The sequence below is a fragment of the Crocuta crocuta genome, unplaced genomic scaffold (genome assembly GCF_008692635.1).
Source record: "Crocuta crocuta isolate KB4526 unplaced genomic scaffold, BGI_CrCroc_1.0 scaffold291, whole genome shotgun sequence".
Lineage (NCBI taxonomy): Eukaryota > Metazoa > Chordata > Mammalia > Carnivora > Hyaenidae > Crocuta > Crocuta crocuta.
The window spans coordinates 2,799,001-2,824,228 of NW_027527977.1; the positions used below are offsets into that span (position 1 = coordinate 2,799,001).

General features: G+C 41.1%; 1 protein-coding gene across 1 annotated transcript; it reads right to left on the reverse strand.

The window, feature by feature from the left end:
- Window positions 1-1,730: 1,730 nt before the first annotated feature.
- Window positions 1,731-25,120, reverse strand: IL17F (interleukin 17F). Its single transcript, XM_077752876.1, has 4 exons — window positions 25,105-25,120; window positions 24,623-24,687; window positions 3,485-3,693; window positions 1,731-2,335 (listed from the first exon to the last, which is right to left on the reverse strand). Exons 1-4 carry the CDS (start codon window positions 25,118-25,120, stop codon window positions 2,095-2,097), a joined length of 531 nt encoding a protein of 176 aa, XP_077609002.1. The 3' UTR covers window positions 1,731-2,094.
- Window positions 25,121-25,228: the final 108 nt, after the last annotated feature.

Genomic DNA, 25,228 nt, shown 5'->3' on the forward strand with positions numbered 1-25,228 from the left:
ACTCAGAGGTGTGATTTTTTCCTCTGTAAATTCCTTCCTCTGTCTACTTCTCCTACCCTTTTTTATATGTACTTTTATATGTACTTTTTATACTACTACCCTCAGGATAGGGCAATTACTGCCATATTCACTGGACAAAGGATTTATTGCACAAATCTGAACACCAAAATGGACTTGTGAGATTCACAGCAAAATTATAAAGTTGATAGATGGGACAGAAAATCTTTTCTAGCTTTCAAGAGCTTGAACACTTAAAGTACAAATGTCAATATTTGTACCCTGAGCAAAAGATTTTGCAGCTGAGAAATGAAGAGCCAGCCTATCCAGCTACTCCATTCCTACTCTTGTATAGACTAGCAAAAAATTAGAGTTAAAAAATAGGTATCCGGCTTCTGACACCTGCCTGTCCTCAAGCCAAGTTTCAGGTGGGAGTGAGAACTTAGGCCTCACTTCCTCTCTGGGACCTGGAAAAGTAACAACAGTGCAGATGTATTCTAAGCCAATGGTAGCATTAAGGAGAAAATGTGCTGTGCCATGTTGAGGCAAGGGAGGGATGAGAGAACCTCTGAGTTTTCCCCAGAGTGGCATGAAGACCAGAATCTGGAAGCTCCTGTGCCCCCCAAGAAGCATAAGATATTGATGAAGGACAACCAGTAACCCTAAAGGTCCCAGAAGTCAAAATGAGGATGCTGCAAAGGGATTGCATGGCTCCAATGACCAGGGGTTCTGTGGATGGCCAGTCCCAACACTGTGGCCCTTCCATACGCATTTCTTGTCTTTGCATCTCCAGTGGCTAGCACCGTGGCCATGAAATGTTTCCTTTGTAAAATAATGTAGCCAGAAAGATGGAGCAGTAGTTACCAAAGGAACTCAGTTCTATTAACACCATTTTCCTCAACTCTCCATGTAACCCTCAAGTACCCTTAATAATAAAATAACTCTCCAACTCATAGAAACAGAGAGTAGAACTGTAGTTGCCAGAAGCTGAGGGGTGGGGGCAGAGAAATGAGAAGATGTTGGACAAAGGGTACAAACTTATTTATAAGATGAATACATTCTGGGGAATTTAATGTATAGTGTGGTGACTATATTACCAGTACTGTATTGTATGCTTGCCATTTGCTGAGAGATCTTAAATGTTCTCCACAAACATACACACACAGAGGTAACTTATGTGAGGTGATGGATGTGTTGACTACCTTGCTGTGGTAATCCATTCTCTATATAGAGAGAAATAGACAAGTCATCATGCTACACACAATAAACTTATATAATTATTTGTCACCCATATTTCAATATCGCTGAAAAAACAAGTCCCCAACACACACACATAGACACACACACACTAATAATAACTCTAACAGTAGCCCTCTGATGAAAAACTGATAAGAAAATGTGGAAACAAATGACAAGTATATAGAATTTCAAAATCTTTAGGGCTACAAGCTCTGTGAGTATAAGTCAAGGCTGGAAACAAACACCGAACTGTTTTGCAATCATTAATACTTTATTATATTAGTACTTGACATGTTCATTTTTCTCCTAAAATTTTATATAACCAATATATTATAAATATATAAACAGTTTCCTTACAAATATAAGTATCAGGCCAACGTCTGTGTTTAACAAATGCTTAATAAACATAGGTGCTAGATCCTTAGCCCCATCCTTCCCACCCCAGCCCACCCTGCACAGCCCCTCCCACACATTCTTACATTGTGGTTGTGTTTTCTACATTTTCATCCACATGGCACAGAGCCCCATTTTACCAACAGAGTTCCCGGGGAATGGCACCATGACACGTGGCGGCATGGCTAGGAAGTAGTCATCGCGGCGCATAAACGAGCAGGCCACGGGCGCCTTCATTCTCCTCCGTCCGTTTTCAGGGGCTTGGGGCAGGGGAACAGCTATGGACTATGCTATGATTTGGAGGCGCCCCAGAAATGTAACACTAGATCTACTACAGAGCTTTGAGAATTCTGCGCAGGTCTTATCGAGAGGCCTATGAAGTGGAGAAAACCGGGGCCGCACAGGACTGGCTGCAGAGCGCTGGGTAAGGAACGGCGTCTCCCAGCTTCTTCAGCCCAACGCCGTTCAGGCGCTCACGTAGCGGACGATGGGGGTGACACAGGTGCAGCCCACGGTCACCCGCACCTTCTCCAGCCGGAAGGAGCGCGAGCAGCCCTGGGGCTCCCTCCGCAGGACCAGGAACTCCTGCTGGATGGGAACGGAATTCATGGAGCTGTCTTCCTGCCCCTCGGCGTTGATGCAGCCTGAGTGCCTGCACTGGGCCTCCACGATCTCCGAGGGGAACCGGTTCGGGTCCCGGGTGACGCTGCAGGAGGGGCGGACGGAGCAAGTGGTGAGACGAGGGAAAGGGGGACGGACATATGTGAGAGCCCAGGGCCTCTAGGTGCTCGCCTGCAGGGAGGCATTTCTCAGAGACCCAGGGCGGTGGCCAGAGGGCCTGGGTTCATACACTGCCCTCCGGCAGCTGTTGTGACTGCCGAAGGCTGTTTCCTCCACTCTAAAATGGAAATTCTCACAGGTCTCTTCCACGGAATGGTTGAGAATATTCAGTGATACAACTGCACACAAAACGCTACGCTGAAATATTGGCATTCAATAAATGTCAGATCTTTCATTTTTCATTGCAATGTTATAATTATTATTCATCCTTTGTCTAGATATGGAACATCGCTAGTAGGTCTCCTGATATACAGTCTACAAAGCCTGCTGCTTGGAAAGGAAAACCAAAGCCCCGGAGGTCTGTGAATGCACCACATGCTCTCAGTTTCTCCCTGAATACCCGTTCTGCCAGGGAACACAAAGGCAGCAAAGCCACGCCAGCCAACTTGCCACCAGACACGCTCCCTTCCTACAGGAAGCAATTTGGACAGCTCCAGAAGCCCTTCTAATTGCTCCTGGAATCTGTTTTCATACTTGTATTTGGAGCATAGATGAGGCCGTGGTATTCCAAGATCCAGCACATCAGACAGCAACCACAGGACGGTACCTTGAACATCCCATCCCCAAACTACGTCCCCTTCCCCAAACTGGCCTCTCTTGTCCACTCTGACCTCCTCACCATTCCTTGCAGGCTGATGTCTAATCTGAGTGGATCACTCCAAACTGATTTTTCTGGTTCCCACTTAGTCAGATTCAAAGATCATTATGTAGGCTGCTTTAAAGAGCCCCCTCTCTCAATATGGAAAGTTTGTAAACATCAACCTAGGGCTGCATGGAGCACCCAAAGGCAGAGAGTCAATAGAAAATTAGAAGCAAAACAGCAAGACCTCTGACCACACAGGAGGACCTAGCATGAACAGCAAACTGTGAGCTCCCAGGCAAAGTTGGATTTCTGTTTTTAAGGGCAAATACTAGGACTTTTTCCCCCTATATTTTCTAAATTCTCTACTTTATGATTAGAACAAATAAACATATTTTTCAAAAGAACATGAAGAGCAGTCTCATTTGCACTTACTTGTAATCCCAGGGGGAACTGGAGCGGTTCTGGAAATCATTTGCGACGGAAATACCCCCCTGGTTTTGCCTGAGGATGCGAATGTCGACCCTCACGCTGTTATCTTCCAGGGGAGGGCACAGGGCTGTATCCCCTGCTTTGGGGTTTTTCCGAGCTGCCACCTCCTTCAGGAGGGTGAGCCCCAACATCAACAGCAGCAGGGACTTAACCTGCAAAATAGAGAAAGTTGAGTGGGTTCGGAACGCTGGTGTCGCTTGCTCCCATGCTCTAGCTGAACTCAGCATGCCCAGCCTTTTAGGGGACCAGACTTCTCTCTGAACCTCAGATCCTCACCTGGAAATGGGAATAGTCATACATGAAGATATCAGGGTGCCAAACTGAGTATATACGCATTAGTCTGGTGATTGAGCCTCCAGCAGTCCGAGAGCTCCTCAGCAGTGGGGCAGAAAGGTTATCGGGATCTGGGACTGGGTTTAAATCTCATCACTGTATCTCTGGTTTCTCTTCTTTCCAAGTGGGTTATAACACTCCCTTCATAATAATATTCACAAGATTAAATCTAATGTTCTAAATAAAGGATTAATAAATGATAGCTCTCATTTTTATTTCCAACCTTGTATTTCATGAATTTTCCACAAAACCCCTCTTCCCAGCCATCTCTCCACCTGGAATACACTGCTCCACCTCTATCTGTCCAAACCCTACTCTTCCATCAAGGTCCCACTTAGAGTTGGCCTTCTCCAGGAAGTCTCTAAAGTTACTCAATTAGATATGATTGTTCGTTTTTCCTTCAATCATAAAGCACTTGCCATCTAGCATTCAAGTGTCATTTCTTTATTGTCTGGAAATGTGCCCTCTGTGTTCATGTCAGATATACATCTATTGGATTGTAAGTTCCTGCAGGAGAATGTGTCCTAGAACAGGTATTCTACAAATATTTTCTGGATGAATGAAACAAACAAAACAATACAGTTAAATTAACAGTATATTTAAACTCAAAGCACTAAGAAAAACACTTTGCAAAACCAACCATAGTAAAGTTCCAATTATCCATGTTAATTGAAAGAAGCAGAGCCACTAATGATGCACAACAACAAAGAATATGGAAACTATTTGTCTTTAGCTCTGAAACATATATTTTTCCTACTTACATTGAAGTATCAGTTTATCAGGTATTACAGGAATACACAAAGAAAGTGCTCTGTGAAGACCTAATTAAAAGAAGAGCTAAAAATCTCTCCAGCTTCCTTTTGTCACAACCATGCTCTGCTTACCCTACAATCACCCCCGACCCTTACTGGATGGACAAGACCCACTGCCAACTCTCAACATAATGCAGAACAAGAGCTAAAGCTGAGTTGCTTTCATTCTCTGGGCTCAATGTTGATCAGACTCACATTTTCCATGGGTTAAGGTAGGGGAGGTGATTAGACATGTCCATTTAAAGGACCTTCTTTTTATATTTTACAGATGCTGGAGGCAAGAAATAACAAGAATAAACAGGTCATGGTGTCAACTTGCTGTATGAAGGCAGGTGACACTAAAAAGAAGTTGAAAGTAAGATTGACCCAGATAACCCCAAGTAGTTGTCTACTTTCATCTACTACAATCATTCACTCATTCAGCAACTCTTTCTCAACTCTATAGTGTGGGAACTCAAGATACATGCTCTGGGGTCAGATGTCCTGGGTCCATAACTCAGTTTCAGGACTCTGATTAGCTGCGATTCAATTTTGTCCACCAGAAAATGTAAAGATCAAATGATATGACCCATATAAGGCATGAAAAGCACTGCCAGTATGTGGTAAGTATTGAACACAGGTGGTTATTAAGTAGACATTGTGCTGATGACACACAATGAACAGGAAATATGTGGAATTTGCCCTCATGAATCTTCTGTTTACTGCTATGAAATAAACTTTAAAAAGTTAAAGGATACCCATGTAGACCAGAGAGTTCTTTGGTAACTTCCCAAGCCTACCAATTACTTTTTTAAGTTTTTTTTTTTCTTTTTTGAGAGAGAGAGAGAGAGAGAGAGAGAACACACTTGCAAGCCAGGGAGGGGTGGAGGGAGAGGAACAGAGAGATTCTTAAGCAGGCTTCATGCCCAGCAAAGAATCCAACTTGGGTTTTGATCTCACAACCGTGAAATCAAGTGTCAGACATTTAATTGACTGAGCTACCCAGGCACTCCTACTTCCTTAGGTTTCTTAAGAAAATTCCTCCTGTGTGTTTTCATCTTTTATCTTCAGTATCATATTCACTGAGTCACTTCTCGCTTTCATTATCAAAGCTTTAAAGTAACTGTATCTTATGGTTATATGATTCAGCAATAATTTCCATGCTTCTAACAAATCATTATATTTGCTTATGTTATTGGAATATTTTAGAATACACTTTCACATCTCTGAATACTGGATTCTCAAAACCATCTCACAAGGTAGGCAGAGCCAGTATTAATTATCCCAATGACACTGGTAAGAGTCATGCCTGAAAAAAAACAAACAACTTGGTTGAGTTCACCAGCTTGTTGGTGTCAGTTAGGGGACTCAACCCTAGGTGTCAGTGGTCAGTACTATTGCTGTTAAAGTTCATCATTATCATCAATATAAAGCCATTCGTGGTGATCTAGCCTTAGCTTTGCCTCCCAAGAGGAACCAAACATTTTAAGCAATGTAAACAGCTGTGTCAGAATTGCATGAGCATTGTAGGTCACATAGGAAATCAGATAATGCCTGCAAATCACTCTAGTTTGCTCCTCAAAGCTTTTGATCTGAAACTGTAGATTTTAGTGGTTATGCACTACAGAGCAGGGGCTCTGATATGGCCCTTGCTGATTCTTAAGAAAATGACATATACAACACCTGTTCTCTGAGAGGTTCAGAGCGTGTCTTAGAGATTGAATTCTTATAGGCTACCTATGAGGCAGACATACAAATAGACATCACTCCTATTCTGTACAGTAGGAACAGAGCAAGAGAAGGCACCAGTGAAGGTGGGCAGTATCAGAACACTGACAGCCGGACTCCACAGTGTGCTCACCTGAGACTGAGTATTTGTTTCCTTTTTTTTCTTTTTTTTTTCAATTTTTTAAAGTATGCTTGTTTCTGAGAGAAATAGAGAGACAGAGCACAAGCATTGGAGGGGCAGAGAGAGAGGGAGACACAATCCAAAGCAGGCTCTAGGCTCTGAGCTGTCAGCACAGAGCCCGATTCGGGGCTTAAACTCATAAACAGTGAGATCATGACCTGAGCCAAAGTCGAACACTTAACTGACTGAGCCACCCAGGTGCCTCTGAGTATTTGTCTCCTGAACTGATCTGTAATGTATGCTCACCCCTGCGTAGGAATGTGTTCCAGAGCCTGGCAGTTCCTAAGCCCACAAGAATTTGCCTCAACTACTTACTGAGGATGCCCTACCTGTCTGTACCTCCCAGCTTCTAATCCTATTCTTTTTTTTTTTTTAAGGTCTATTCATTTTTCAGAGACAGAAACAAAGTGTGAGTGGGGAGGGACAGAGAGAGAGGGAGACATAGAATCTGATACAGGCTCCAGGTTCCTAGCTGTCAGCACAGAGCCCGATGCAGGGCAGGAACTCACAGACCGCAAGATCATGACCTGATCTGAAGTCGGACGCTTAACTGACTGAGCCACCCAGGTGCCCCCTGATCCTATTCTAATGCTCCTTGCATCATCATGTTTCTTGCAAATGATCCAACAGATTACTCCAAACCAGAAATAGAAATGGCTTTGGAGCACAAAATTATCTGATAGATTTTTTTTAGACATAAGGGCTTTGAATTTAGAAATCTTGCCTCTGAACCATTCAAGGAAAGGCATACTGTACTTGAAACCAGTAAACCTAGATTCATGTCCTAGTTCTTATGTGTACGGTACCCAGTGATGTTAAATCACTAGACTTAGTTGAGCCTTTTTTTTTTCATCTGTATAATGGGGAAACTAAACCCAATCTACTTCCCTGGGTTGACAAGAGTCTCAGAGATAAAAATAATATTTAACACATTGAATGCTTTCTCTATCCTTATGGTTGTTATATTAAAATGACCAATTTAACTAAAAACTAAGCCTTTTCAGAGTAAAGATTTAGTTATTCTCTATGATACTAATTAATCCTCCCCCAAAAAACCTATGAGGGAGATGCCATTATTATTCCCCTTTACAGATAAGGGGAATAATTAGGCACAGAGCAGCTAAGTAATTGACCCCAAATCCTACATTTAGTAAATAGTGGCGCTAGGACTAATCCCAAAGCCTATGTGTTCCCTAATCGTTACACTTTGCTGCATTTCTGATCATCTCTAAAATACTTAAATATAGTATTATCATCACCATATGCTATGACCTTTTATGAAATCCAAGCTCTTTTCAATTACATGGCTTGTAAAAGGAGAAAAAAAAAAGAGGGATTATTTATGCCAATAATATGGTGAATAATTTCCCAAGCCCTGTTTTCAAGCTCCTCTAAATTATATTCTTCCCAGCCTTTACCTATCTAATGTCAGGCAAGATTCTAGAGCCAAAAGAGTTAGCCTTTCCATCATACTAACATCTCTCTTTCTCCTCCATGAGGAATGAGACAAGGCAAAAATAATCAGCTATCTGAGACAAGGCCAATGGGAGCTATCCAAAGTTCAACACTGGGTGGCTCCACTTCTTTCATCCTGGGCACTCTTTGTCTACTTGTAGTCTTAGGGGAATCATTAAACCTCTTGTAATCTCACTATCCTTGGCTAAAATACATGTGCACACATCCTAAAAGGCTGGAAGTCCTCACCATGAGATAAGAAAGAGTTTTAGACTAACCTAACTCTGTAATGGTGGTGGCCACAGGAGTGATCATGTTCAGTTGTCTGTGACACCAAGAGTGAGCAAGCCAGCAATGACCTATGCGAAAGCTACCACATAAGAAGCTCTGTTTTACACCCCATTATAACTTCTAGTTATTTTTTTCTTTTTCTCCACCAGACCAGAATCAAAATTAAAGTCAGTTTAGCTTCTAAGAAAGGATACCAATAAAGATCCCAATCAAGCCCAATTCCTTAGAAATCTTCCATCCTGAAATCCCAGGGCTGTCTGCTACCAAACAGAAATTATTTTTACTCACCATGGCTATGTTGCACAGGATGGTCTTTGTCATTTTGCTCTGGTTGCCTGCTTTGTGTAGTAAACTCTTCCTGTGTGTGTGTGTGTCGCCCCGTGTATGCCTGTGCTGTGTCAGTGAGAGCACCTGTCGGTTTTATAGCAATCACTGTCCTTATTTCGATTGACCTGCTTACTAAGTTGTGGTTACCCCAGAATTACTGACGAATGTAGTTTTTTTTCTCTATTCCACTTCCTGAAGGGGAATCAGAGAGGGACCCTAAAAGAGGATGACGAAAAAAGGACCAAATCTTCCTTTTCTTCCACCCCCATTGGCCTCAAATTACAATAAAATTCTTAACTAATTTACTCCAGAGATGAACCAAATTACAAATTGCTGTCGTGATCTTTTATGTTCTTCCACAAATGGCTAATGACTCTTGTCACGTACCATATGTTCTACTTTCCATCATACGATATGAACCATGATTTAAGTGTGAGGTATATCATCCTTAGAGGATCCTTGGTATTAAATAAGGGGACTATTTTTAGCTCCATTTTTGAGCGGGAAAACAAAACCAAAGAAATTAATGACATCAGTGAGAGATTCAGAATTATTTCCCCAGGCAGTTTCATAGATTCCCTGAACAAATTCTGTTTTAACCCCATGCTTAAAATCCTATTGATGCATAATAAATAATCATTTTCACATTACATATAATGACCATTATCTTGGCCAACTCTGATTAAGGGTTTTTTTTTTTTTTTATTTTAACAAAAATGAATTAGCAAGTAAAGCCTTTAAATGCTCTAAGATAATTTCAGATGACCTACGGAAAGTTAAGTTTTCTCAGTTTTGTTCAAGTCACCAAACATTTATTAAGTACATATTATACATCAGTTATTGTATCCTAGGAATACATGGACATATCTGAAGTAGCAGTAACTTATTTTTTTTTTTTAATCTCCAGTAAGACCAGGTAAAACTACATATGCTCTTTTTAAAAAGGAAGGCACATTCTAGCATTTTCCTCTAAGTCATTTTCCTCTATCACAACCTGTTTGAACAACTTTACTCCATTTTCTTTAAATGAAGGAAATGAAAAGGAAGCAACTCTTAGGTTCACTGGAAGCCCCTCCAAGACCAATCAAAATTCTTCTGTGATCATGAGCCTTTCATCCATATTTCTCCTCCCCCTACCTCTGGATTCTTCTCTACACCTCTCCTCTGGAAGAATCAGAAGTTTAACTCCTATAAGAAGACTTCCTTGAATCATCCTCTCGGGCATCATCCCCTTCCTCATTACCTCTGTGTTCATATTTAGTCTGTCTCATACTTGTGTGTATGTTTCTGAGGTCTTCATGGACTTAGAGTAACTTTAGTCTCCCCTCCCCAATAATCTCTATCAGCCCTCTTCTCTAAATATACACCCCTCATATATAAGAACTAAATTAAAACACTATATTTTCTATGCATATACAAATTCAAGACAAGTCCCCTAGTCACTCCCTTCCAGCCATCCTGAAGCCCCTAATCCCACTGCGTAGGGAATTTCCAAGGTCATGCCAGACATATCCTTCTACATACTCAATAAAGCAAGCATATAAATCAAGAGCCATGTTTTCAAATTTGTTAATTATCAGTCATGCTACCAAAGCAATATATACAATAGACCTTTAAGAGCATATTAAATCAAGTGGGTCAAACCACTTAGTTTCTTCAGTGGTCTCTTCTCCATTCAGAGCCATACCTCACTGCACAGAAGGCTACACCAGCTCTCTTGAAAGAAGGAACAAGTAAATCACTTTTAATTAAGAGTGCCTGGTTCAATTCAAGAGGACTTGCTGCACTGCGGAGAATTAAATGGCCCTTGCTATAAGAAGGAAACTGACCTCTTACATCCAGCAGTCACAAAGTTTTCCCTCATCAAGGTAAAAATATATAACTCATCAGGATGTCAAACTAGTAACCAGCTATCACCAAGTTCAAACTCAATCAACAGATCCAGATCATTATTTCACCTAACTTTTATTAAGTACTTCTTACACTGTAAATTATGTGCAAATACTGGGGCCACAATAAGGAACATATGATGAACACAAAGCTGATTACGGTGGAAGTCCTTCACTGCCCCTGTACCACCCATGACCCAAGTTGTTACCACCATTAGGAGTTTTAGTAATACAAGTGGAGCCGTCATTCAATTCACTGACAGCCAGTACACTCTACACACAAGTCCAAGAACCCACAGAAAGAGATAACAGAAGATATCATAGTTCCAAGAATGAGACACAGCTCACGTGTGGTAAAATATTAGAGCTGGTCAAACATCCAAGTTAGCAAGACTTTTTTATGTCCTACCATGTGCTGGAAGCCATGCTACATGTCTGTTGGGGTTACTCTTATATAGGAAATAGAGAGTACTATTACAGTCTCTACCTTAATGAGTTTAAAATCTAGTTATAGAAAGAAAGCAAATACACACATATTAACCGATAAGATAATAACAAGATTGTTGAGGATCCTGATAGTTAAATGTACACATTTAGCTTTACAAATCCAACCTTGGACAGATTTTATCCTCAAAAAAGCTGAATCTGAGCAAGATAAGCTGTCATAACCTAACAGGATACATGTGGATATGGAAATTGATGCCTAGAAGTGAGGAGCTATTGCAGCAACAAGCTAAAATAGTAGCATGATCTCTAACGGTCAGGCAGGACGCTGAAATGACAAGGAAATTGTAGGCTAGATAAATGATGACCACATTATGCAATGGCAAAACATTTGGTAAAATTGCCTGCAATAACCTAGAGGTACAATAAGAGCTCTAAAGGAAGAGATGAGAAAACAGAATGTTATTGTATGTTAGATGCTACTCTCTGCATTTGGCAAGGTAATATAAGAAAGAGTTGGTGAGTTTGCAAACAAAATAAAAGAAAATGAAGAGTCCAGAAATTCAGAAAAACAAAAAACAAAACCCCCCCAAATATCTCTATCCCCCCCAAAGGCAAAAGATAAGATTGAAAAAAGTCTTTAAGAGATAAATGTCAAACCTGTCAAATAGACTTCCTACAGGCAAGAATCAAAATGAAGCATCTAGTAAATGCTTTTAATTGGATAAAAGGACTCAGAATAAAGAACGTAAGGGTGTAGTTCTAGTACTCTACCATTAAATCAAGAGAGGGAAACTTACAGGAATGAAAAAGCAAAGACATAGAGATGTTTTGGGAATTATGCCACAAAAAAGAACCAACTTAGATGAAAGTTTACTAAATTTTTGAGAGAGTTCTCAAAGTTAATCACAAATCAACTCTCAGCCCGGTAACCATCTAGGAGCACAAAGACCCTAAGGAAGGTATATTTGCCAACACTCTTTCAGATGTGGGTAGATTACTGGGGGGAGAAAACTCCCAGGAGGTGGAGCCAAGGACCACAATACACACTTGGGACGAGGTGATCCCCTCTCAAAAAATAGAATCAGGGTCCAATCAAAGAACATCCCACATGCACTGGCTATGGGACCTCCACAATGTCAACCAAGCAGGATTTCAAGGATTCTCCAGACCAGAACTACTGTGTGGCTCCCATTCTCTCTCTTTGCAAATGGAAGTGTCTTACCCCCATCTTAACTGATGGACCGAAACATTAAATAATTTTACAGGCTTTTCTGTTGATTTTCATTTTTTTATCAGACTTCTGACTCCATATCAAAATAGCCAGTTATACAATGATCTAAAGACTATTAACAAGGAATTAAATGCAAAAAATAAACTGAGGCTGTCACTCATTATCTCATTCACTAAATATAAGCTATTGGTATATAACTTACTTTCATCCAGTCTTATCTCCAAATGACACTGAAACACTTCTAATTTTCCTGAAGCACTTACTTATGTTAGAGTCAGACCTTTCTGAAGGTTAAGATCACTGGGTCAGAATTGCCTCAAAGTATTATGGCTTTTATTGTCAACCTCAACCTTTAAGTTTCTTGCAGCTCTTCTCCTTATCTTCCTCTGCTCAAGCTATTAAACTAATCAAATACATGATTTATTTTGCCATCTTAGTCCCTAGATCATTTAGAAAGTCAATGGGACATGGACTTTTAGAACCTTACCTCTCTATCCTCTATTGAAGAAAACCATGTGGTGACCTGATAGCATCTGTTACTGTAAAGCTACAGATTCCACAAACTCCACAATTCTTTTTTCCCTCTTTCAATGAAGAAGGTTATTATTTTCAGTTCCAGGATTCTTTGTGCCTATTAATTCAGTGTTACCTATTTTGTTGAAAGTAATATTCACATGTATTATGTGCTTTCTAGAATCTCCATAAGATCACATTCCATAGCAACGAACCCCCCTTTAAGTTTAACATATTTTCACTGTGGAAAGATTGTCAGGAACAAAACAACCTAAGTGTTTACCTAGGTTTAAACACTATAAAGAGTTTATTATAATGATCATTTGTCAGATGAAAATACTGTGCCGGGGTTTGTGGGCATGGGAATTATGTGGGCTTAAGTCCACAAAAGATAAAAAACATGGAAACCCTCCTTTCCCTTCTCTCTGTAACTGTCTCAAGTCCCTCTCTCTCTTTCTCTATGTGTCAATATGTCTATCTAAAAAAGAGTACAATTCCTGATCATCTGACGAAAAAGTGAATCTCTGTGAAGAGTTGCAGTGAAGAGTGAAAGAAGGGGACTGGAAACAAAACCTGACAAAGAAGAGAAGTAGAGGGAAGGGAAAGACGTGGGAAATGAGTTTCTCCAGGGTGCTGTGTGAGAATCCTGGGTGAAACAAGGTTGAGGTCACTGCAGAAAGTTCCAGATTAAATGAGGAACCAATCCCTCAATTCTGAGTCTATTTGCTACACTGTGGAGGCTTTTTGCACCAGAGTTTTTATCTCCTTGTTAACAAAAACACCATTTATTAAATGCCCACCCTGTGCCACTGTACTGGGTACCTAACATGGGTCAGAAGAAAAATAAAAGTGCTGTCCATAAAAACCAAGAAAAATACCATGACAGTTTCCTCCACCCAGGAGTGCCATGAATTTTATGTCAGACCAGACGGCACTTCTGTTTTGGAGAGAACTGACCATGGGCCTTTGGGGAAGTACAATGATAGAGCCTATTTCTATCCAGGGTAAACACAGAGAGGAAAATGCTATTCTTCCAAAACAGAAACAACGAGGGAAATCACTACCAATAGAAATAATAGGAATTTGAGTTATCCCTGGAGGGAAGAGAAATGGAGGGATGCCAGTAAGAAAGTGTGGTGGCTGACATAGCAGGGAAACTTTATAGAATCATGAGCCTCATCTTCAAATAGCTTCCATGTCTACACTGTGCTTTAATTCTCTTCCATTAATTCCACACCTAAAATTTGTTACATACAAAATAGTCCTACTATCTACATAGCTGCAAAGAGATACGAAGAGAGAATATAGCAGTCACGGGAACAGAGGCAGCAAGAGTGGAGCAAGCAAAAGCGTAGTAAGAAAGTAAGCACTGTCCCCATGTCCCCACCATCCAGGAGGGCCTTGCTGCAGAGTTTGATCTTGGGACCAGCAGCAGCCAGCTCGCTAGCCCCTGGGAACTTGTTAAAAAGCTAGAGTCTTGGTTGGTTGACAGATATTAACCAGACTTACTTGTGGTAATCACTTTGCAATAGATACAAATATCAAATCATTTTACACTTGAAACAAATATATTGTTATATATCAATTATATCTCAATTAAACAAGAAAAAAGAAAACAGTGTACACTAAAAAAACTAAAATAGATAGTACATGAAAAAATAGTTTAACTTAAGAGTAATCAAAGTACTGCAAATCATAATAAGATGCCATATCTAACCTCTCAAATTGGTATGGATTTTTAAATATACAATATTAATAGAATAGGGAAAGGGGACACTTTCAGGTGTGACAGGCAGGAGTGTTTCGGTATTGGTACAATTTTGTGTAGGTCATGTAATAAAATGCAACAAAAACCTAAAAAAAAGTTCCGCCCTTGGGAATTGTTCTAAAGAAACAGACACACTCAAATATCCACACATAACGATGCTTAGAGGGAAAAATTGAAAATGACCTAGATTTCCAACATAGAGTAACGGTTAAGTAAATGTCAGTATGCCTAATGACAGAATCTTTGTAGCCATTAGAAACTGCTTTCCCAGAAAATTTAAGATTTAAAAATATGTCTGTTGTAACATTTGTTGAAAATATCAAGACACAGTTCACATACCGCATGACCTTACTCTGTACAGATACATGCACACTATGTATATGCATGTATGTATATGTATATACGTGTAAATGTACACTCATAGAAAAGTACCTGAAAATATATGTCAAAAAAAAAAAAAGTAGAATCTCAGTCCCCCACCCCAAACCTATTGAATCACACTCTGCATTTTCACAGAATTTACATCACATAAAAGTCCAGGATACAGTGTTTTATGGAACATTTAAAAAGTGCGAGACTTCCCGTAAAATTATAGTGGAGTTCGCTAAACACATTACATTGTCTGAAACAGAAATGGTGAGTCAAGTACCCTAGAAGAGTGATCGGAATAAGAACACTTGAGCCTTAAATCTCAAAGTTGCACTCCCTCTTATCTAAGAACCCTCAGTGAGGCCAGGATGAAGAGATAGGACAGTGAGGTGGTTCCATGTCACAATTCAGTAGCAGCTACTTCAGGGTGGCCTAACCAAGGTACCCACAGACTTGCTGCCGGCAACTCAGGTTTCGTGCAGACTTTCACTTACTCAGCAGCCAAGCTGATTTCCTGCATTGAGATGGATGGAATTAGTCAACAGAAGATCTGAGTGCCGGTGACTGGGGAAAGCCCGAGTGAGTGTCTTTCGAATGCTGTCGATTTTTCCTAGCTTCCTCTCACTAAAATTTCTCCTCAGCTTGTTTCTACCAGGGTCATACAGGAACTAGGGATCAGAAATGTTTGCTCCTGGACTTCCCCACTGTCGTCATACTGACAACCAGCAAAGTTCTGGAGTGGTAACCTGGGATGGCAAGTCTGACCCCAGAAACATGACATTGCACTCCCTACTTGCCTCTCGATTACGTTGCCAGTTCCTGAGACTTTGGCCCAAATCTGGTGTGTGGCCCCAGCCTCGTTCATGAAACAAAGTCACCTTCTCAAACTTGCCATGTAAGGGAACCTTGTTTTTCAGCTTCTGATCCACAAAGTGTTTTTGTATTTGAGCCCTTCTCTCTCTGGGCCAGTTTCTTTCCCCTGGAGTGACCCCTTCAATTCTTGCTGCTCATTGAGGTTCTCCATAAACTCCTAGCTTCATCCTCAAAATCCATCTCCTTTGACTTTCCATCTCCCATTGTGCCTTTCCCTCTTCTGATCGCTCAACTTACCCTCATGGCATTTCATTTAGCATTTACTTAGAGACAACTTTTCTATGGTCCTCTTGAACATCTATGTGTACATGCTTTGGCTTTTTAAGTTTTCAAATGTTTATTCCTAATATGTTCCCTGGATCTTAAACTCTTTCAAGGAGACAGCTGTGATTTCTGCTTTATGTTCCCATCACTCCCACACCCCTAGCAAAATATCCTATTCACAGCTACTACTCTATGAATATTTATTCACTTGATTTAATTTAATGTTGACACTAGTCTATTTCTTCTTCCACCTAGTTTTTGCTAATGAAGTGGACCAGAGTATGTCACCATAAAATATGTAGGAAAAGCTCTCTGCCTTCCCGCTATGTAAAAGCAGGGCATAAATTTCCCTTTGTAAAGGTAACATATATTTTCATTTATAAAGGTGTCTCCCTCTCCCCTATTAGGCAGAGAAGGATAACTCTTAATCATAGGAGGCAACTCTTTTTCATCAATGGTGAAGGTACCAACTTGATTCTGTATAACAAATCCCACTAAATAGCTTTTATCTTTTATTAGTTTCTCCCATAGATCTACCTTCCCACAATTTACTTCTCCTAGAGTCCAACCTCTGTGTAGTTACTTTTCCGCAGTTTACCACTCTTTGTTTAAATAGTATATAAGCCCCCAGCTCTATCTACTTTTTTGGTCCTTCCTATCTCTTTTATGAAGGCCTCCATATGCATGCATAATAAACTCTTTCTCCCTCTAATTTTGTCAGTTTAATTTACAGGGCCCAAGTACAGGAGGTTAGAGGAGAGAATTTTTCCTTTCCTACATTAATTTCAATTCCTAATACATCAGATGGGCTGCTCCAAAAGTTATTAATTAAAGACGGTTATTTTGTACCAGAGAAAAACTTATAGACACATAATATTATTTGCAAGTATTCGGAAGTTTTGTAAAATGGAGAGAGATTGGACTCTCACCAGAAGGTCACACCAAGATGCTAATGAACATCAGGTAATGACATTCCAATGGGCAATTGTTTATCAGGTGGCTCTTTGGACTGGACCTCTATCAACATCTTTTCAAATGTTGGGATCCTGTGAAAACCAAAAAAGAAAAAATTTTTTTGATATTTTAATGTTTGTTTATTTTTGAGAGAGAGACAGAGTGTGAGCAGGGGAGGGGCAGAGAGAGAGGGAGACACAGAATTGGAAGCAGGCTACAGGGTCTGAGCTTATCAGCACAGAGGCCAACGCGGGGCTCAAACCCATGAGACATGAGATCATGACCTGAGCCAAAGTAGGAGACCCAACCCTGAGCCACCCGGGCGCCCCCAAAATTTGATATTTTACTTAAATATTCCCGTAATCTCAGTGTTAAGAGTAGGGGTGTGCATGAGTATGCACATGTGGATGGATACACTAATGTATCTTTTGCCCCTTTCTTGAGTTTTTCACTCTTTCTGTGGAAAACAATTACGTGATCCAAATGCTAAAAACTCTAAGTATGTTTCCTATACAGATCCAGGTTAAGAAGGGAATAACTTGGGGGTGGGGGGAAGACCAGAGAAAGAGCACTGAGAAACCACACTTCTGAGAAATGTTACTTTCACTCCTGCATAGGACTGACTCAGAATAATGAATCTCGGGGCTCTTCTCATTTTGGCAGAAACACTATAGGACAGGATGAAATGGGTTTCCTGCAAGGAACAGTTCATCTTTGTGGAGGCGAGGGACTGAAGGGAATACAAAGGAGAAGGGTGGGGAAGAAGGAAAGAAGAGGGGAAGGCACATGGGAAGAAAAAGCAGAGCGCATAGGAGCAGAGAACAAGTTAGCAGGGCTGTACCACCTCTCCTTCTGCTGCATTTGACCCAGGAGGAGATCAAAGGAAGGTGGATGGGGAAGGATCTCAGGGGAAAAACAAAGATCCTGTGGTTCTTGATTCCCAGATTCCCAGATTCTGACACAGGTCTTGGCCATGCATGCCGAGAGAGCACTTATTGAAGCTAGGGAGAAAGCTTCCTGTAGATTGCACACTTATGTCCATTACCCAGGTTTCGTATTGAGCAAATGGCCCAGAGAACACCACTGTTGACTTCTTATTCCATGACACCCCTCACACCCTGTGAACGTACGTGTCCAGAGCACCCCTGTGCTCTGTGTTAAGTTAGCACCTAACTTAACAGTAGCCATTAAGGCAGGGAGACATCTCTTTACCTTTTGCTATCAGCCTCCATCATAGATTTCAGGAGCTCTTTACATCTTTAGAGGTAATCTGATCCAACTTCCTCAGCTGATGATGGAGGTTGGATGGCTTTCCTACAGACTGGGCTGGTCCGAGGCCTCCCTCCAGTATCCATCTTCAAACAAAGGGGCCCTTCTCTACAACTCCTTCAGGGCCATTTTTCTCCTTAACAAAGAGCTGCCAAGAAAAACAAGTATATTAATAGCCTTACATTAGAGGTAAAGCTACACAGCTCACAAAGCACTTTCATGTACTTGATTTTATTGGACTCTTACAACAATCACATGAGGAAAAGAATCAATCTCTCCATTTCACAAGAAACTGAGACTTAAAGAGTGCATGGCAAGTGTCCAAAGCCACACAGCTATCAAATAACAGAGTTTGAAATTCAAACCAGGGCTTCTGACCCCAAGACCAGAGAAGGAATGCACATGCAAGGCTGGAGAAATTTTGACACAAAGGGGCCCAGGGCCTGGTGGAAGAGAGAGGGGTTGTCAGAGGATCAGACTTGAAAAGTGAGCAACATCTTTCAAGTGATGTCAGGACTGGAGTCAGGACACCTGAGTGACTGCCTGTTCTCTGAAGAGGAGAAGAAATAAAACCAGTCTTTTTTGTTGTTGTTGTTTTTTAATTCTGAATTCTTTTTAGCCTTTACACATTGTCTTACACATATTTATCTGTGTGTGAACAAGATAAATGGAAACAAGAGCAAGCAAAATCACATGGTTTCAGCTCTTAAGATGCCTTGCTCTACCAACTTTTCATTCCTAGTTCTCAAAGATTATATACTGATGGAAAGTTGCTCTCCATATAAAAGTAAGTCTGCACTTACTGTTTGTAATGATAGAATTTTTAAACCACCTCCATAAGTCTGAATTCCAAGTACTACTGTGGGGAATAAGCTTAGGAATTCCCTGAGCCTGCACTGATGGGTTAACAGGCAAAAAAAATTACAAAGCATAGGATGCTTACACCCAAGTTTGGGTAAATAGGATTAGGTAATAAGACTAAAGAGGGCAGAGGCAAAGGCCCAGTATAGAGAGGGTGGGGCCAAGGCCCCCAGGATGGGGGTGGGAGCAAAAGCCTCCAAGATGGGGGGGGGGAGCAAAAGCCCCAACACAAAGGTATATGAGGTGAGCAAGATTAGGTATTCAGGGTGAAAACGCCACCTGTTTAGTACTATAGCAGAAAGCTGCTTTCACAGGAAGGACCAAATTAGGTAAACAGGTAAATAAGGCTATAGACACCTGTGGGTGATACGGGCTTGGAGCTGATTAGCAAAAGAAAGTTGCCTTGTTAACCCTGAGGTTACTTGCCCTATCTGTCTTATCCCCTAAGCTAGCTAAGATAAACAGACAAGGCAACTCTTGTCTGCTATTAACAACCATCTGCCCATCTGCCTGGCACCAGGATTTTTTTATATTGACCCAAATCCCTAACAATGTATATCTTCAAAACCCCTTTTCCTCATGCCCATGAGTTAATGTTCACAGATTCATTGTCTCTTTGTGCACACCCATCACATTTGTAAGCCTTCTGATCTTAATAAATACGGAGTAAGGACCCTTATTCCAGGCTCTTGTCTTTTCCCAGACATTAGCCATCTCTTGTATTTTAATCCTGTGTCTGCTTTCTTGCAGGACAACAAAGAACTTTAGATAGAGTCTATGACACACTACTAAAGGTATTATATGGGAAGTACATGGTATGAAATCTTAAAAATTAATTTCAAATCCTAACTAGAGTAATTTTGGCAATTTAAAAAAGTTACAGGTGGGGGTGATGATGATATCAGCAAGGATGTCAGACAAAGGACATCCTTCACACACATATGGGGATATAAATTAGTAATTTGGTGAAACATATCTAAAACTTTAATGATGTTCATATTTTTGATCCAGCATGGACACGTCTAGGAAATCATCCTAAGGAAATAAATAAGTAGGTACAAGAAATTGGGCAACAAGACATTATTTATAATCATGAAAAATTAATAATAACAAATGCTCAATTATACAGGTATACATATAGATTTATCTCGAAAAAAAAACCGAAGGTATATTTTCCCTGGTGACTAGATTACAAGTGCTCCTATTTACTTCTTATGGTTATTGTCTAGTATTTTCCTAATGAAAACATTGTTTTTAATAAGAAAAAATTATATTTTAGCGGTTTTAGTACAAAACAATTTAAATGGCTTCCAGAGTAGAATTTCCTGGTAACTGAATGGGAGAAAAACATGGCAGAAGTAGGGGGCTCTGTACTTCCCGCCCGCATCTCTCAAACAAAGGGCTGAAGCCAAAGGACTCTGAACCCCAAGAGTCTGGGAGGAAAGGAGACAGAGTCTACTAGGAAGAAATTCCTGGTAACTATAGGGCCCACCATAGCATAAACTTTGTGAGACAATATGAAATAGCAAACACCAGTCACTGCCAAACAGGCTTCCAAGGGCAAATTGCTGAGAGCATTATCGATTATGGAAGGTCTTCAATTTCATCTTTGAACACTGGCACCCAGGCTATTGTCATACCAGGTTCACTCACAGAGGTAGCTGTGACCACTTCCTTAGAGCGGTCTCAGCCCTTTGAAAGCAGCAGATAGTATGATGGTTAGAATACAATAGTTAACAAACAAGATAGTTCTGAATTTGAATCTGGAATCTACTGGCTACTAGCTATGAGGACCTGGGCAAATCATCTGACCTCTCTAAGCCTACTACTTCCTCTTCAGTAAAATTGGGAGAGCAAAATTCATCCCAGAGGACAGTAGGGAAGATTTAATGAGGTAATTTACATGGTGCTTCATGTATATAGTAAGCTTTTAATAAAAGTGATCACTTTTAGGAGGGCCACCCCTTCTCACCTGTCCCAATCATTAAATGAATGAAGTTGCTATCTTTGGGAATTAGTTTGCTTAAGGAACTTGGAACCCTTCATCAGCTTCCCTATGTTATACAGCATTCCTATGTTAATCCTAATTTGCAATTTGCTAAATTTATTTTTTTTATCATCCATTAGAGTCAAATGTGACATATTTGAACTTCTGCAGGATTTTCAGAACTCTGACCTTAAAGTTTCAAAACATTCTTAGTCCCTAAATCCCTATCTTAATCTCAAATGCTTAATCCCTGACTTGCTGGTACCACTGGATATATTGCAAGGGGTCACTTTCAAAACTGGTTTTTCATGTTCATCAAAGATAAATTATAATAGCTATAGTGAGGTGGTAAAATCATTTTGGTTCTCTATTTTCCCAAACAGACCATTATGTTTTATTAGTCACAGGGACATTTTTAAAAAATAAAACTATGCACACAGTTCAATTCCAACTTTATATTTTTGGAGATTTTATCCAGCTTTATTATAGCTCTCATTCAGGACTCTATCCACATAAATTAATAGAACAGCAGCACATGTCTGTAAGATGGCATGAGCTGACCTATCTATGGCAAGGTTAAATGCTGATACTTAAATGTAGGAAGGCTTTGTCTGCAACCAAAAGTGCCTGCTGGGAGAACTATTAGCAGAATGGTAAATCCCAGCAGAAGCTAATATCCTCCTACAGGCTGTGGAAAGATACTCAGGGTTTAATAGTAAAAATGTTTAGGAAAAGAAGTTAAAATCTCAATTCTCTCCCTTGAGGAAAAACTGAAGAGAATGAGCTAGGATTACATGCTGGTTAATAATGGGCCAGGTAGAAATCAGCATTCATTACTGAGGCATCAGATTTGAAAAAGAATGTTAACGAGGTTTAGGGGCACCTGGGTGGCCCAGTGGGTTGAGCATCCAACTCTTGATCTTGGCTCAGGACGTGATCCCAGGGTGGTGGGACTGAGCCCTGCCTTGGGCTCTGCACTGATGGTGCAGAGCCTGCTATGGATTCTCTCTCTCTCCCCCTTTGTCCTTCCCCTGCTCAGGCTCTCAAAATAAATACTTTAAAAAACAAAACAATGAACTAGGTTTATATTTCAGCAAATTAAAATAAAGCTAAACACACTAATTATTTTTCTAAAATTATTCTAGGAATTAAACAAAACCCCTTAAGATAAGTGGAAACATCTCCGAGTTGTACCCACAAAAAAGGGAAGCCCCAAAATCACTACCCTCAAAAAGTGGATTTAACAAGATAACAGATTCATTCTGACCCACCTCCAAGTGGTGCCAGGGCTAAAAACATGTTTTGTGGGTAGAACTGACACTGGGTGTGTGTGTGTGTGTGTGTGTGTGTGTGTGTGTTAAGAATCATAGGCATTACCAGGAGGGACCTCAGAGATCACCTATTTCAACTATCTCCCTTCCGAGATAAACCAAGCATTCCCCTCAAAGCAAGTGGCTTGCCCAGTCTGGCTACTAAGTCAGCCATATATGGTTGGAAAAGGAACTTGAATGCAGCACCCTTGCTTCCCAGTGCAGGGCTCATTTCTTCTGCAAACTGTGGGCTCTCTAAAGAGGTTTCCTGTGCAACCGTGCACAACACTCCACCTCCCCACGTCCCTACTCTATAATAAAGCTTCAGTGGTGATACCTGCTCCTGGGAGGGGAGCGAGGATGGCAGGGTAGGTGGAGAAACTCCACACAGCTCAGTCAGGATGGAGTAACTTTGGCAGCCAGCACACAGGTGACTCATACCTGCCTTACTTCACTGACCAAACCCTTTGGGGGAAACCCGGCCTCAGAAAGTCTGGGATCATTGGGGACCACTGGTATAGTTCAAAAACTCAGGACAAATGAGAAGGGGATAACCTATTCTTTGGTTTCTATGAGCCTTTCTCATTACCTTCTTCCTCTTTCCTAATGACCACACCTCACAGGGCTGTTCTGAGGACTGAGGGAACACACTGCCTACACTGGGCAGATTCCAGTCCTTGGGAGAAGGCTGAAGAACCAACCCTTTGCTACAAGCATGAGGTAAGGGTCATCCCTGTGAGAAGCACTTGGAGTCAAAGCCACATTGACCAGAGGACAAGGAGTGGAAGGGCAGGAAAGAGAACAGAATTCAGGAACAAGGGGGAAAGTGTAAATGGCTTTGATGAAAGGATCATGTGTTTTGCTTTGTTTTGTATTTTAGAGAAAGGGAGAGAAGGTGCAAGCAGGAGAGGGGCAGGAGAGAATCTTAAGCAGGCTTCACGCTCAGTGTGGAGCCCAGCATGGGGCTCAATCCCATGACCCTGGGATCATGACCTGGGCCAAAATCAAGAGTCAGACGCTCAACCAACTGAGCCACTCAGGCGTCCGATAGTTTTTAAAAATACATCAAAATGAATCATTTTGCTTTAGTGAAACTTGGAATTTGCAATAACAGAAGTTATCATGGAGTATTTTCCACGCTGGCGGGCACTTACCACTTGCTCAGTTATGTCTCACAAGCACCCTAAGAGACAGCGAGCATCTCCATTTTACAGATAAAATAACAAGTAGCTCACCACTCACCCTAAGTTATTTGGTAAATGGCAGAGGAGAGACTCAATTCCAGCAACTCCTACCGAACTGTTTTTTTTGACATCTATCTTTTCATAATGACATTTCATTTACCCCCAAGAGAGTTCAAGAATAAGGTAGCATAAAATTTTTCGAGGTAGGACTTACTTCTCTAAGCCTCACACATTTTTCAACTATTTCAATGGCAAAATTAAATGTAAACAGACTTCTCTTTTTGAGTGAAGCATGTAGATAAAGAATCGTGTATTTCTGTGTCCTGGTGAATCTGGGCCATCACCAATCTCAGCGCCGTGTGGCACAGCAGCACCCTTGGGGAGAACAAGCTGCAGACAAGTCAACCCCCTGCACGAGCAGCCTGGCCGTTCCTGCAGCAGCAACAGGAACGTACAGATGCTGAGCTGGAACACATCCTTTAAATGCTTACCAGCTTCTTTCAGAAGTTGAGAAACTACACACATGTTTTTAAAGACCCGATGTGAAGACTGAGTTCCCAACAGTGAACCTGACACAATCACCATCCACTGTGGCTGCAGAATATATGGTTTTCTCCCTTCAGACCCTTTGGTTAGCTCGCAGAGCTGACATGTCAGCAAGGTAAACTTGGCTCTACAGCTTTTACAGAATACTAGATCTGCCTACTCTCCTCCTCCGTCTCAGTTTCTCCAGGCATATAAGATATAGAGCAAGGGTTCTACTGACAAAACATTGGACCTTTCTGGAAATGATCATTTGAGGAGATCCTTAAAAGCCCCTAGCTCTTCTTCATATCAGTACCCCATGGTCACTCCCACCCCTTCCTGATACTCTCCATCGTCCCCTCAATTCTACAGTTCTTACTGGGTGTAGCCTTCATTATATTTTAAAATTTCTCACTGACACATTAGGTGTGTGTATCCCTAACCATCCAGTCCTTTATCTGTACCAATGCAGAGCACACAATATAGGACTCCTTGCCAGTGTTCAATTCATGTCAGATTCCTCCCTGATACCACTGCCCTCTCCTGTGGAACTATGGTTTCTGGGTTACTTCCGACAGGACTTGGATCCCACTTATCTGCGAACGAACAAACAAAATCATAAAGGTGAAACTGGAACTCCCCATTTTCTGCTCCAGTTTCAGGGTAAGGTACTCCCCTCATCAGCAAGGGAGAAGGAAAAACTTCACCAATCACAGCGTGAAGAACTGACACAATCTCCTGTTCAGAGCAGCTTCCGATTCATGTGATGCAGGCCGCGCATAAAGTCATACTTCCCTTCCACGGATTCCTGTGCAAAAAGACTAGCAAACCCTAAGAGCCAAACATCCAAGTGCAAGTGTTTTCACAAGGATCCTGTAAGGAGATCTCTTTATGAGCAAGGACTCACAATACTGAGGTGTCTGACATACCAGGTATTACTTCTCCATGAAGAGGTTTTGATTCAGGCTCAGAAATACCAGGCAAAGGATCGGTTCTCCTGGACTTTCACTCACCAGCCCCCGTGGCCATTTAGCTATGTCAAATTGGCAGAATTTGATTTGTACAAGCTTATCTGGTAAATGCTGGGGTCACTGAGGAAGAAAACTGCCTAAAGACCTAACCCCCAAGGACACACAG

Excerpts from the sequence above, each read along its gene's own strand:
- IL17F (XM_077752876.1), bottom strand. Across the intron at positions 3,694-24,622 it reads TTCCACAGGAGAGGGCAGTG|GTTAAGTCCCTGCTGCTGTT; the intron begins GTATCAGGGAGG and ends TCTATTTTGCAG. Across the intron at positions 2,336-3,484 it reads AGTTCCCCCTGGGATTACAA|CGTCACCCGGGACCCGAACC; the intron begins GTAAGTGCAAAT and ends CCCCTCCTGCAG.